Genomic DNA, 15,332 nt, shown 5'->3' with positions numbered 1-15,332 from the left:
GGCTGTACAGAGATGGGAATGTATTCACAGTGTACTATTTGACTCTGCAACGAACAGCACGACCATAATGATGGAAACAGATGATCACCTGTCAACCTTAAGAGAGCCAACAGCCGGAACTGAGGACCAACTGCAGTTAAAGAGAATGCACACGTTCTCCACCTTGATGATGGGGAAGTCAGAGCAGGAAGATGGGAAAGGCTGAATGTGACAGTGGAGGAGAGGTGAGGGAGGCGATGAGCACCAAGAGAGGGGCCCAGGGACACTGCTTCCTCCAGCTGGAGAACAAGGACGAAGGAGTAAGTGCCGAATTGGACCAAGGGAACCCACAGAGCACGTCAAACAGGGACAGAGTGGTCTGGGAGACAGGGGAGAAGAGAGGTGATTAGTGACCCCGATTCTCACCTTCTAAAGCCACAAGTCAACAAGCAATGTCTAGATAAAGTCGAGAAACAGACATATGGGGAAACAAGTTATTTACAAATAAGTACCAGATGCAAAAAGATAGCCATGAAAACTGGGACAAGGAATTTTTTTTCCCCGTACGATTTTCTCTGACTAGTCATCCCTTGGTATCAGGGATGGTACAGCGGATCCCTTCCAGGACCCACCATGGATACCAGATTCCATGGATACTTAAGTCTCATGGTCAGCCCTCCATATCCACATCCACAGATTCAACCAGCTACAGACTGTGTAGAACTGTATTCATTATGGGGGAAAAAATCCACACAGACATGGGCCTGCAGGGTTCAAACCTATGTTGTTTAAGAGTCAACTCGATAGGCAGGCGTCGCTTTAAAATCTTAAAATGAAGAGACAAGTGAACAGGAGAGGCCCACGCCCACCCCCAGGAAGCTCCTGTTTCCTATTCAACCTTTCTCCCTCCCGACTAGACCCTCATCTTAAACAGCCAGGTTCCAGAAGCCAATAAAGAGCACAGGAACCTCCATGTTTTTGCAAAGCCCACTTTTCTCCAGATTCTTTCTACACTGTCAGCGAGCAGCAAGCACTAACAGAAGCCCGGAGACGTATGAGGAATCAGAAAATGAGCTGGTCTGTCTGCTTTGACGACAACCCATCAGCCAGACAGCTGTGGAGCGCGAACAGGGGGCAGTGAGGAGCCGTGAGCTCCCAGTCCTGATCCAGCCTCCAGGGACCTCTGGTTCAGCTCCTTCTGCCCCTGCTCTAGAGTAACACTGCAGCACTCCCTAAAAAATGCTGACAATTCGGGACCTTTCCCTCCCTCCGCCTCTAGTTATCAGACTCCCCGGGACGGTCTTCTCCCTACTCCACCCTCCGCACCAACTCCCCAGCAACTTGAGCCTCCCTTTCTACTCCCTCGCACACCAGGGCGCTTCAGGCCGGGGGTCAGCCAGTGACGCCCACAGGCCCAATCCAGCCCAACGCCGGCTTCCAAGTGCGAGCTCACTGCAACGCAGGCCCATCTGTTTACATGCCGTCTGAGGCTGCTTCCATCTGACGACGGCAGTTCTGATAAAGACGGGGTGGCCCTCGAAGCTTCACCTCTTTTACTCTCTGGTTCTTTACAGCAAGCCTATCAACCCCTGGGCCAGGGAACACCTCATCCACCTCACAACTGGGAGATGCTGCGTCTCCCAACCGCCTTCCTGCATGAAGCCTCTCGTCCCACCGGACTCCATACCCCACAGCATCGCTGATCTTCCTAAGGTCCGTTAATCTTCCCACATGGATGCTGCCACTTGGCTGCTCCGAGACCTCAACAGCGCCCCCTGCCCGCAGCAGTGATTTCCCCACAACTTGAACCCTTCCCCACGCCAACCACCTCTGCAGCTCTGACACATCCAAAATCCTCCTACTTACGGCTCAGCTGATGTTTCTAAACTCACTCTCCACTTAAGTTGAACAGAAACTCTTTTATCACCGCCAAAAGCAGGAACGCATAATACCTGCCATACACAGCAGGCAACTCTACAAATCAACATAATGAAACCCAAACTGTAGCAGGAAGCTCTAGGCGGGTGCCATGCTGCTGAGGTCTCGAGTCCGCTCTGCCTTGGTTAAAAAGAGAAGCTAGAAGAAGGGATGAGGAAGACACCTCAGCTCCAAACTCAACGTGTCCTCAAAATGCAATCACAAGACCTGAGAGTGAGAAGGGAGTGACAGGTGGCTCAATCATAATTCCATGCCCAGTTCATATTGCCCCTGAAGTCAGCTCATGCCACCCCCACTTCATGTCCCCTGAACCTAAACCCCACTTCCAGCACCACTGGGAAACCTCCAGCCACCCTAACAAGGGACATGACTTCTTCCTCTAGGTACTCAATACGCAGAAATGAAAAAAAAAAAGTTTGGTTTTCAACAGAAGAGAATGATCTAGAAGAGAAAAAGACCCTGGCTGGAGCTGAAGGACCCTGAAAGCAGCAGAACGGTTCTCACCGAGGATGAACTCTTTTGGAAGGCCCTAAAACTGGTTTGAGAGGGGGTAGGGGAAACACCCACTGGGCTAGAAAACAGCGCAAACTCCACAGAAGAGGAGAACCAGAAAAGTTAGCGCCAGCCTGCCAGGTTATCCCTCAAAAGGAAAGATTGCTAAAGAAGAATCATCTACTAGAAATGGTTTTTTTCCTCTGAAGGCTCAAGTACCCTCCTCCACGGAATGTGGGCGCTGGGACCTCAGGGACAGTTTCACTCAATTTCATTCCGCTTGGAGAAATGCCTCAACGCCGCCTGCCCAGCCGCTCCCTCATCCCTGCTGACCGGCCCAGGGCGCCCCCGAGAATCCCTAAGGAAACCCAGTTTGCAAACCACCGCCCTGAACCCTTCAGGCTCTCCCTGAGGACATGGCTCCCCTCTGCCCGTGTGGAACATGAGAGCATTCACCCACCAGGGGGCAACATACCAGAGCCTTGGTTGGAGCCTAAGAGAATGGAGGAGGGCGTCTCCCTGGAGCCAGAGAGGTCGAGGGTCTAGAAACACAGAGAGAGAGAGAGATGGAGGCAAGGCACTGGGGTCAACGGAGCCCTCCCAGGGAGCCCCGGGATCCATGGGCTGCTCGTCACGGCCCCGCCAGCACCTGCATGGCCCCTGCCTGGAGTGCTCGGGGGGGCGGCCAGGTCAGCTGGGCTGGGTCTACCCCTGTGCCCTTTTCTGCCCTGTCTCCCTGGACACAGGCCTAGGGGGGCCCCTTACTCCACTCTAGAGCCTCAGTGTCAAGAACACTGTTCCTCAACTGCCCTCTCTCTGACCTACTCCCCTCTTCGGATTTCTGCCCTATCCCAAAAAGGAAGTACAGCCGTCCCCCAGGACCCAAGGTGGAATGGTTCCAGGAGCCCTCAAGGATACTAAAACCCAAGGATGCACAATTTCCTTATATAAAATGGCCCAGAAGGATGAATATAACCACGCCTTTGTATCCGAGGGTTTCACATTCACGGATTCAACCAAACACAGAATGGCATTTTGGCTGGTTGCATCTGCAGATGAGAAATCCACGGATACTGAGGGCTGACTACATATTACACCGTATTATACTGATTCACTTTTATTTCACAATAACCTCTTCCTAGGCAATACTATCAATGAAATCAAAGAGGTTTGACTTCTGGGATGACTTGATGTTTTCCCTAATACACATGAAGTAAACCCATAATGACTACAAATGTAAAAAACGGCCAACGTGTCATCTACAATAATGTCTGCATACAATCCATATACCACGCCCTGGGAAAATAAGAGGTGCAACCTCTGTGTCCAATACGGCAGCCACCAGCCAGCCATGGCGATTGCATTTAAATTAGTTGTTATTAAATTAATTTACTAACATCTGAAATCCAGGTTCTTGGTCAAACTGGCCACAGTTCAAGTGCTCAACAGCCACCTGAGGCTGGTGGCTCCCACAAGGGGCAGAGGAGATACAGAACACTGCCGTCATCACAGAAGGTTCTACCGGACAATGCTTGCCCCCAACACACACCTGGAGAGGAGGAGCCCTGCAGAGACCCTCTCGCCCCCACCTGCAGCCTGAAGACAGACAAGCTCCTACAGCACGGGACTCGCCGTGCCGGTGGGAGCGGGGCAGGTTTGAGATTCTGCTTGGCCCCAAGGCGTGTGGGATGGATACTCACCGAGCCACCGTCCTTGCTTTTCTCAGCTGGCGTCTCCTTCTCTTTCGAGGCGCTGCTTTCCGCGGGGGCTGCCTGAGTACTGGAGGAGGCGCCCTGGGATGACTTAGTTAGTGTTTCTGTGTTCACCTCAGGGTCTGCTTCCGGCTGAGGAGCGGTAGCTGAGGGCAAAGGGCAACAGAAGCCATGTATAAGCCAAGCGTAGTAGCGCCCAGGCCCGCAGGGAACCCTGCTCCGTGCAAACCACCACGTGTTAAGAGATGCCAGCCAACCCCGCCCAGGGCACAGCGCCGGCCCAGAATAGCTGGACCAGAGCCTTCCCAGACGCAAGAATTCCAAACTGTGCATGATATGTTCATTTTTCAGAGTCTGTGATTTAAGTTTTATTAAGTCATTCTGGAGACAAAAGCATGTTCGTGAAGCAAACAGCCTGGTACAGCTGTTCCAATTACTCATAATTTCTGATTTTAGACCAGTGTTCACCTCATGCACTCGCTTTCACCCTGTAACAGCACAGTTGAGAGGTTTTGACAGACCCCATGCGCCACAAATCCTAAAACATTTATTCTCTGGACCTTCATAAAAAAAGCTCACCAACCCCTGCCTAGAGCTTCTCAAACTTGGGTCATTCATCTACCACCTTTGAAAACTTTGCCAGTCCACTGACACAGTCCCTTGTCATATTATTTATGTTATTTGCATTTAAATAAATTCTTTGAAGTGGAGACTTCTACTTCTAAACACAGAAATCTAATATTGGCCATAAATAAGTGCTAACTGTAAAATATTACTAATAAATATTATTAATAAGTTCTAACTAGACGGTGTTTCCTGCTAGAGTCTCCTGGCCTGGGATCTGCTTGCTCTGCATTAGAAAGAGATTTCAAAGACAGATTAGTTCCAAACCAACACTTTGCCATTCACATAAGAACCAGTGATTGTTTAAAGCCTTCAGTCCAGGATGGGCTCCATGGTGGGGGGCTGTCCTGTGCATTGGAGAATGGGGTAGAAGATGCATTTGATTTGTGCGTGTGTCTGCTTAGTCACTCAGTCATGTCCTACTCTTTGTGACCCCATGAACTGAAGCCTGCCAGGCTCCTCTGTGGGATTCTCCAGGCAAGCAAACTAGAGTGAGTTGCCATTTCATTCTCCAGGGGATCTTCTCAATCCAGGGATCGAACCCAGGTCTCCTGCATTGCAGGCAGATTCTTTACCATCTGAGCCACCAGGGATGCCCACATTTGGTTTGGGCAGAGACAGATATTGCCCCCAGTGGAGAACCACAGCAAGCCACAGGAAACTGAAGTCATCTGGGCTGTCATTATAAGCTCCATTCACACAAGGGAACGCTGCCAAGGAAACCAGAGGGTGGAGGCAACGGAGCCTGGAGACTTGGCTATGTGTCTGCCTGTTCTCTTGTGTGCAGGAGTCACCTGTAGTGAGTGAGCGTGGCAAGTGTCCTGTGGTCCACGGGGGGCCAAGGGCCCGTCCGCCACAGCCTGGGCAAGGGGGTGCTCCTAAGGCCTACCTGACTGGGTGCAAGACTTCATGTGCTCGGGCCAGTGGGCCTGCTGGCAGGGGTAGTCACAGTAGCTGGTGTTCCAGCAGCAGTAGAAGATGGCCTCCTTCTTGCAGTTGGCGCACCACTGCTTCTTCTTGGTCTCGTCCACGGCCTGCTGCTTCTCCAGCTCCAGTTGCTTCTTCACCTCGGCAATGAGCCGGTCCCGCTCCTGCTCTAGGCTCTGCCGCATCTCCGCCATGGTCAGCTCTGCCAGGAGAGAGAAGGGGAGAGGACGCCAACTTCATTCCCCGATCCCGAGCCGTGGGCTCATTCACAGCAGGTCAGAGGGTGGATCCTAACAGCTGCAAATCCCTGGCTCGGGGATGTCCTGGTCATGTGAGCCAGTGCAGAGAGTCACCCTGCCTCCCTGAGCTCCAATGTCCTCATCTGTAAAACAGGCATCCACCGAGCCGACCTGAGGAACTATTTGTGATCAGGAATGTCAGGTCCTGAGGATACTGATAACGGGGCCCCGTGGTGACTCTGCAGGAAGTGCTCACATAAATCCTCAGGACAATTTTCACTCAATTCCTTCTGAAATTTATCATTCATATAAGCTTTTTTTCTATCAAATACTTATACAGCACCTATGATCTGTAGGCACTGCTGTAAACACTTTATAAATATGAACTCTTTTAATCCTCACTATTACGGAGGTGACTACCTCTATAATACCCATTTCACAGATGAGGAAACTAAGGCACACAGCTGCTAAGATGGGCAGAGCTGGGGCTACAACTTGGATATACTTCCTTCTTGATGTGTTCAGTGGCAGTGGATCTAATCTGCCAGACAGGACATCAGAGCTGATCACTAGGCTGACAGGACAATTATCAAACTGCTCAGGCTACTGAGATGTCTCTCAATGTTACAGCAGGTCAGAGCTCCCAAGCAGGAGCAGCTACCACAGCTGTTGGGATGAATTGGCTGCTGATGTCAGTATCTGCAAGTGAGGCAAGGGGGTTCCCGCCAGCTCCTGCTCCATACCTGGTTTCTCCAGGTCAGACTCCCCAGGATGCTGTGTTCTCCCCAGGAGTGGTACGTCCCCCTGGCCTACTTTTGACCCAGTTCACATCTGGGCCCGACTCTAGACACGGTAAGAAGTTCCTATCCAGAACATTCGTCAGTGCAGACCAGGTCAGCAGCACTTACCCAAGTTGTGTTTCATTTCCGAGAGCTCCTGCTGGTGCAGCCACTGGAGTTTCTCTATCTCAATCCTCAGCCTGCGGATCTGTAAGGGGACAGAAAGACTGAGAAAGCGCATCTGGGTGCCTACTGCCAACAGGGCTCAGAAGCTCCAGCTCTCACTATGGGTTAATGTCACGTGCAGAGTCAGAGGGCGGGCAGCCTAGTCTCTGCTGGCCTCCCCCAGATGGGTGCCAGTGAGTTAATCCAAATTCATGAGAAATTCTGCTTCAAAACACCAAATACAAGTGATTCATCTTTTCTAAGAGATACTCCGGGAAAAGCCATTTAAAGAGAAAAAGACGACCAGATTTTCAAAATAAATAGTACAGTGAGTCTCCTACATACGAACAAGTTCCATTCCTAGAGCCCGTGCATAAGCCCAATTTGTTCGTAAGTCCAACAAAGTTAGCCTAAGCAACCAACTACACAATGGCTATATAGTACAGTACCAGCTCCATCCCGCCGCTTTTACGCTGGCTTCTGGACATCCGGGCTTGAGATAAAGGTACTGTAATACTGCACTCCACAGAGTAAAGCACACAAAGCACAACCGCTTGCAGAGGGCATATGCACGTGACAACGTGCGCCAGACACGTGGGCTAACTTAGGTGGCTGGACACGCAAACGTTCACGTCTTTCAAAGTTCCCAATTTGAAGGTTCACGCCTAAGAGACTTACTATACGTAAAAGCTTTGAGCAGGACTTTGGCCTAAAAAAATAAAACTAAAACATCCTAAAAACAGCTTTATTTTATTTCTGACCTAAAGTTTTGGGTGGGGGCCATAATCATTCACCTGAAATCCCAAAGCTTAACCATTCTGGAAACCATGGGCTATTTGGGGTGGAGGGGAGGAGGAGTATATTTGGGGCCAAATTCATCTGGAGAGAAAAAAATACAAACCAAAACTGAATTGACACAAGGCTGCTGACAGTGTTTAATCATCGCCATGGCTCTTAACTGAGATGACTTTTGCCCCCCTCCTCTGTCTATGACGCTGCAGTGCCTGAAGACACTCTGGGTTGTTTCTGGCATCCAGAGTGTAGAGACCGGGAATTCTGCTCAACATCCCGGACGGACAGGACGGCCCCCACCGGAGCGAAACATCTGGCACCGATGTCAGGAGCTTCAAGGCTGAGAAATTCTGATTCCTCCAACACAGTGGAAACAATCATACTGTATCACTGCAGAAATGTTGCCTCTAATTGTGGAAGGGGGCTGTATATTACCTCATTAAAATCTGGAATAATCTGACATCTATAGACACCCAAGGTTTCAGGTAACCCGACATCAATTAAACGAACAAAAAGGAATGAAGTATGACGACAGGTCAGGGTGAGGGAGAAGAGGTTTTTCTAAAAACAGCATTTGGCCTTGTTGTTTGACACCCCAGCATAAAGACAGTCATATAGCAAAAATACCTAAAGAGATTCACTGATTTTTCTTGGGACCTCCCTGAAATCTTTACATTCACACAGCTCTCTTGGAACTTTCCTGGCAGTCCAGTGGTTAAGACTCCACGCTCCCAACGCAGAGGTCACAGGTTCAATCCCTGCTCAGGGAACTAGGATCCTATAAGCGGCTCAGTGTGGCACAAAAAAAAACAAAGCTGAAGCACACAGGTCTCTGTTTAAGGCCCATCAGAGCATCTTCCTGGAGATGTTCCCCTCTTTTTCCAGGTGCCGGCCTCACTCTGCCTGCCCTCTCACATCAGTGGCTCCATGTGAGGCTCCCGTCACTTTCCATCATGACTTTCAATGACCTCAACAAGTCCTGCCACCTGTCATTTCCCCAAGGGACCCGTTTGCAGCCGGCTTGCGCTGACATTATCCTAGGAAGAAAATTCAGGGAGGCTTTTTAAAAAAAAATAAATAAGTAAGTGGTCACTTCAGAAGTGGACATTCCCATGTTTTAACCACTCCATTCTCTAAGTAATCACCTAAAGTGAGGAAGTTTGGGATACTACCTCTTGAACACCAAGATCACTTGAATAAAAAAGTCCAAACTTCAGGAGATGACAAAGGAGCCAATTTTATATGGGGCCAAAACAACCGGTTTCTGGTTTCGCCAGTGGGTCAATAACTCGGGCTCTGGTTTCAGCTGTTTGGTTAGAAGTGAGGTGATCGCAGAGAGCAAGGTGTGTCTCCACGGCACCAGCTTCCCAGCCAAGTGAAGAAATACCCTCAATACCACCATTAAGGCAGAGCAAGCCTGGGGACCGGGGCCAGACCTGAGAGGGGTTTCCAGAGAACTTCTTCAGTTCAGTTCAGTCGCTCAGTCTGTCCGAGTCTTTGCGAGCCCATAAATCGCAGCACGCCAGGCCTCCCTGTCCATCACCAACTCCCGGAGTTCACCCAGACTCATGTCCATCGAGTCGATGATGCCATCCAGCCATCTCATCCTCTGTCGTCCCCTTCTCCTCCTGCCCCCAATCCTTCCCAGCATCAGAGTCTTTTCCAATGAGTCAACTCTTCGCATGAGGAGGCCAAAGTACTGGAGTTTTAGCTTTAGCATCAGTCCTTCCAAAGAACACCCAGGACTGATCTCCTTTAGAATGGACTGGTTGGATCTCCTTGCAGTCCAAGGGACTCTCAAGAGTCTTCTCCAACACCACAGTTCAAAACCATCAATTCTTCGGCGCTCAGCTTTCTTCACAGTCAAACTGTCACATCTATACGTGACCACTGGAAAAACCATAGCCTTGACTAGACGGACCTTTGTTGGCAAACTTCTTCAGGACGCCCCCGTATCAGCCCAGAGAAAATACCCTTAGCAAAAAGGGAGTAAAGAACGGGAGGGAGGCTCAAGGGAGAGGAGACACATGTATACAGACAGCTGGTTCACACTGTTGTACAGCAGAAACTAACAACACTGTAAAAGAATTTTACTCCAATTTTTAAAAACTTTAAAAAAAACAAGAATGACATGTGTCACCTCTGACCTCAGCTATTGTGCTGCCAGTAGTGTTCTTCGAAAGATCGTTATAGATTTCCGTCATCGTGCCTTTTATTGCATCCATCATCTGAAAAGATAAAAAGAGAAACAATCTGGGTGATCAACTTCCCTGAGACTTTTTCTAGATGACATATATCCAAAATCTACCTGTAGGCAGCAAAGGAAAGCATAAACAAAACAAAAAGACAACCTTCATAATGGGAGAAAACATTTGCAAATAAAGCAAGGAATTAATCTCCAAAAAGGAATTACTCTCCAAAATATACAAACAGCTCACGCAGCTCATAAAAAACCCCAAGTAACCCAATCATAAAATGGGGGGGCAAGATCTGAATAGACATTTCTCCAGAGAAGATACACAGATGGCCAAAAACACACGAAAAGATGCTCAACACCACTAATGATTAGAGAAATGCCAATCAAAACTACCATGAGGTGTCCACCTCACACCAGTCAGAATGCCCATCATCAAAAAATCTCAAACCATAAATGCTGGAAAGAGGGTGGAGAAAAGGGAGCCCTCCTCCACTGCTGGTGGGAATGTGAACTGGTGCAGACACTAAGGAGAACTACATGGAGGTTCTTTAAAAAACTAAAAACAGAGAGAGCTACCGGGTGAGCCAGCAATCCTCCTCCTGGGCATGTATCTGGAGAAAACTGTAATTCAAAGGGAGGCACACACCCCAGTGTCCACTGTAGCGCTGTCGAAAATAGCCGGGACTCGGACAAAGCCTAAAGTGTCCATCACAGAGGAACGGATACGGAAGATGTACTTATGTACGACGGAGTACTACTCAGCCATAAAAAAGGCACGAAATAGTGCCATTTGCAGAGATGTGCGCGAACCTAGAGACTGTCATACAGAGTGAAGTAAGACAGAAAAATACTGTCCAATATCACTTCTCTGTGGAATCCAAAAAAATGGCAGAGAAGAACTTACTGGCAAAGCAGAAACAGAGTCACAGATAAAACAAACAAACTTTCGGCGACCAAAGGAGGGGATGGGGGAGCAGGGAGATTCAGACTGGGACTGACATATACACAGTACTATGTACACAGCAGATAACTCATGAGAGCCTACTGCTCGGCACAGGGAGCCCTCCTCAAGGCTCTGTGGTGACCTAAATGGGCACACACCCGCTGAGTCCCCCCACATCACTGGAGGGGCAGGAGGAGACAGGAGGCCAAACCAGGTCTTGGATCTGGCCCGGCCACCGCCAAGATGCCCCGGCGCCATGCCGTTTGCTCCAATTCAGCAAAAGAGGACGAAGAGCACCCTTGGATCTGATGCCCGAGATTTGTTCCTGCCATTCTATCTTGCCATCCACAACTCTCTCTGGGCCCCAGGCACAAAACAAGGATAACAACAGTGCCCCTTGTAGGGTGTGTACAAGGATTAAATGAGGAGAAGAGGCGACTGTGGTTCCATACCTGCTGAGGAGTTCATAAAGAGATACCTGTTTTCTTATTTTCACAGAAGAATTCATTCTCAAGAACATGTGATCGCAAAACTGCTGCCAACCCCCAAAAGAGTAACCCCCAATTCACCCCCAAAATAGGCGGAAAATGAATAAAGTATCTGTTGAAATATTAGTTCTCCCCCTTGTTGCAGGGACCACAGGAGGACGTTGCCAGCAAAAACACTTTGTGCTTTATGGTCAGTCATTCTGCACGGGCCTCCCTGCTCAGGTCCATTTAAAATATTCAAACGAAATTGCTTTACGAGAAAACTTTAGAGACTGGATGAAATCCAATACGTTACTAATGCCATAGTTACATTCCATTTTAAAGAAATCATGAATTTGTGGGCTGACCTTCGTTCTCACTTCCAAATATAGCAAAGAACTCAAGATTAATAAAAAAGAGCCCTTCTGCCAAAACACACAAATCTGGGTCTTCAACTCTGGGTCACCTCAGACACAAGCAAGTTCACCAGCTCCAAAACTACGTCGCTGAGTGTATTTTCTTAACTGCAAAGAAAATGCCTATCAAAAAGTTTATTCCTCAATTTTGCTCCATGAGTAAGGGGGAGAACTTTAGGAGATGGAATAAGAAGGGCTGCAGGAGCGGAGAACACTGGGCTTGGTGTGAACACCAGCCTGAGCTGCGTGGCAAACTCAGTTTTCTCATTTGTAAATGGACAACTTGGACCAAATCAACGGAAGGCGATACAAGAAGTCTAATCAATGGCAAGCAAACGAGAAGCCATTTGGGGGGACTTCCCTGGTGGCCCAGCGGCTAAGCTTCTGCACCTCCAATGCAGGGCGCCTGGGTTTGATTCCTGGTCAGAGAACTAGATCCCACATGCGAACTAAGAATCTGCACACCACAACTAAAGACCTAGAACAGCCAAACAGATAAATAATTTAAAAAAAAAAAAAGCCATTTAGGCAATACCAGACATCTTAAGTCAGTAGTTTTAAAAAGTAGTCTCTGCTTTCTGCCCGTGGACGCCGCGGAGAAAGCATCGTTGAAGTCTTCCCCGCCTCCACTGCCATCATGTCTAAATCAGAGTCTCCCAAAGAGCCCGAACAGCTGCGGAAGCTCTTCATCGGAGGATTGAGCTTTGAAACAACCGATGAGAGTCTGAGGAGCCATTTTGAGCAACGGGGAACGCTCACAGACTGTGTGGTAATGAGGGATCCAAACACCAAGCGCTCCAGAGGCTTCGGGTTTGTCACATACGCCACGGTGGAGGAGGTGGATGCGGCCATGAATGCAAGGCCACACAAGGTGGACGGAAGAGTTGTGGAACCAAAGAGGGCCGTCTCAAGAGAAGATTCTCAAAGACCTGGTGCCCACTTAACTGTGAAAAAGATTTTTGTTGGTGGCATTAAAGAAGACACTGAAGAACATCACCTGAGAGATTATTTTGAACAGTACAGGAAAATTGAAGTAATTGAAATCATGACTGACCGAGGCAGTGGCAAAAAGAGAGGCTTTGCTTTTGTAACCTTTGATGACCATGACTCCGTAGACAAGATTGTCATTCAGAAATACCACACTGTGAATGGCCACAACTGTGAAGTGAGAAAAGCCCTGTCTAAGCAAGAGATGGCTAGTGCTTCATCCAGCCAGAGAGGTCGAAGTGGTTCTGGAAACTTTGGTGGCGGTCGTGGAGGTGGTTTTGGTGGGAATGACAACTTTGGTCGTGGAGGAAACTTCAGTGGTCGAGGTGGCTTTGGTGGCAGCCGTGGTGGTGGCGGATATGGTGGCAGTGGGGATGGATATAATGGATTTGGTAATGACGGAAGCAATTTTGGAGGTGGCGGAAGCTACAATGATTTTGGCAATTACAACAATCAATCTTCAAATTTTGGACCCATGAAAGGAGGAAACTTTGGAGGCAGAAGTTCTGGCCCCTGTGGTGGTGGAGGCCAATACTTTGCCAAACCACGAAACCAAGGTGGCTATGGTGGCTCCAGCAGCAGCAGTAGCTATGGCAGTGGCAGAAGGTTTTAATTACTGCCAGGAAACAAAGCTTAGCAGGAGAGGAGAGCCAGAGAAGTGACAGGGAAGCTACAGGTTACCACAGATTTGTGAACTCAGCCAAGCACAGTGGTGGCAGGGCCTAGCTGCTATAAAGAAGACATGTTTTAGACAATACTCATGTGTATGGGCAAAAAACTCGAGGACTGTACTTGTGACTAATTGTATAACAGGTTATTTTAGTTTCTGTTCTGTGGAAAGTGTAAAGCATTCCAACAAAGGGTTTTAATGTAGATTTTTTTTTTGCACCCATGCTGTTGATTGCTAAATGTAATAGTCTGATCATGACGCTGAATAAATGTCTTTTTTTTTTTTTAATGTGCTGTGTAAAGTTAAGTCTACTCTGAAGCCATTTTGGTAAACTACCCCAACAGTGTGAAGTTAGAATTCCTTCAGGGTGATGCCAGGTTCCATTTGAAATTTATTTACAACCTGCTTGGTGGAGAAGCTGTTGTCTTCAGAACCTTGGTGTAGTTGAACTGACAGTTACTGTGTTGTGACCTGGAGTTCACCATTAAAAGGGTCACCCATGCAAAGTCATGGAGTTTTTAAAAATTTTTTTTGGTTATTAATGATTGTTGGCACATCCTATGCAATATATCTAAATTGAATTATGGTACCAGATAAAGTTATAGATGGGAATGAAGCTTGTGTATCATCCATTATCATGTGTAATCAATAAAAGATTTAATACCCTCTTGGAAAAAAAAAAAAAAGTAGTCTCTTTCAGTTCTCTTATAATTCTACAACAGATCTTGTTAGGAAGAAAGTCTCCACGTGGTACCACTAATTCTTTTTTTTAATATAACTTTATTTATGCATTTATTTCTGGCTGTGCTGGGTCTTTGTTGCTTCACAAGCTTCCATCTAGTGGCAGCGAACCGGGGCTACTCTCCAGGTGCAGTGCACAGGCTTCTCACTGCGGTGGCTTCCCATGCTGGACAGAGAGCACGGGCTCTAGGCACGGGCTCGGTGGTTGCGGTTCCCAGGCTCTGGAGCACGGGCTCGGTGGTTGCAGTGCATGGGCTTAGTTGCTCTAGGGTGTGTGGGATATTCCGACATCAGGAATGGAACCCACGTCTCCTGCATTAGCAGGCAGATTCTTTACCAACAAGCCATCAGGGAAGTTTGCATCAATTCTTTAACACTTTCATGCAAATCACTCTTTTTAACAGAAGAAAGATGGGCTTAGGCTTCAAGCCTTGAAGAACAGGATCTGGTGAGTTTAGACTTAATTTTACTTCTATTAAGTCACTATAAGTAAAAATATGCAGTCAGTCCTAGTTCAAGGTGATGAACAGGTAAGACGAAAACCCTGAGGATGTAACCATACCTAATAGTTGAACCCTTCCTGTTCAGAAACTCAGGGACTCAATAAGAATTCTTGTGTTTTATTCAAAAGGGGGGGAACAGAAATACTAAATAAAGAGATGTTACACCAAGACTTGGGTTTTCTCTCTTTAGCAACACTGACTCAAGCGTGGCTGCTTTAAAAAGCCACATGTAAGAACAATAGGTTTGTGGACACTGGACAGCTGTGGTCAGCAGGCCCGGTGCGAATTCACAAGTCAGCTCAAAGCTGGGTTAAACGGATACTCTAGATCCTCGCTGCTACCATTCAAATGCCAGTTAGACATTCACGAATTATGTGACCCTGGACAAGTTGTGTGGCCTGGCTAGCTCCCAGCATGCTCATCTATAAAACGGGTGTGAGGACGTCCCTGGCAGTCCAGTGGTTGAGACTCTGCCTTCCACTGTGGGGGGTACAGGTTTGATTCCCTAGTCAGGGAGCTAACATCCCACATGCCTTGCAGTCAAAAAACCAAAACATTTTAAAAGAAGGAAAATACAGCAATATTGCAACAAATTCAATAAAGACTTAAAAAACTGTACGCATTAAAAAAAAAAAAAGGTGCTGATAAGAAGCCCAATGAGAAGTTAGGCAGCAACCTGCTTTCATTGTACAACTACGCATCAAGCACTGTTCTAGGCCCCAGCAGAGAGCAGAATGGACTCCCCAGGGAGCTGCAACTCT

General features: G+C 48.0%; 1 protein-coding gene and 1 pseudogene across 50 annotated transcripts in view; one reads left to right on the top strand and one right to left on the bottom strand.

The window, feature by feature from the left end:
* The window catches only part of ZMYND8 (zinc finger MYND-type containing 8), a 152,730-nt gene that overhangs the window by 4,228 nt on the left and 133,170 nt on the right, over window positions 1–15,332 (bottom strand). For 41 of the 50 annotated variants that reach the window (XM_086331551.1, XM_086331523.1, XM_086331533.1 and 38 more), the window contains 5 exons: window positions 9,795–9,875; window positions 6,820–6,898; window positions 5,635–5,874; window positions 4,110–4,267; window positions 2,885–2,951 (listed from right to left, as the gene is read on the bottom strand). In XM_086331551.1, coding sequence (XP_086187677.1) covers window positions 2,885–2,951; window positions 4,110–4,267; window positions 5,635–5,874; window positions 6,820–6,898; window positions 9,795–9,875 — 625 coding nt within the window. The remainder of the gene's footprint in view (window positions 1–2,884; window positions 2,952–4,109; window positions 4,268–5,634; window positions 5,875–6,819; window positions 6,899–9,794; window positions 9,876–15,332) is intronic. The other 9 variants (XM_086331515.1, XM_086331530.1, XM_086331522.1 and 6 more) reach the window with 1 other exon arrangement.
* Window positions 12,254–13,585, top strand: LOC147360072 (heterogeneous nuclear ribonucleoprotein A1-like; annotated as a pseudogene).

Source organism: Bos grunniens, chromosome 13 (assembly GCF_055505025.1).
Source record: "Bos grunniens cultivar Pamir isolate PY7600 chromosome 13, Bosgru_T2T1.0, whole genome shotgun sequence".
Classification (NCBI taxonomy): Eukaryota; Metazoa; Chordata; class Mammalia; order Artiodactyla; family Bovidae; genus Bos; species Bos grunniens.
Note: the sequence above shows the minus strand (reverse complement) of the source record. Positions and strands in the feature narration are given on the sequence as shown.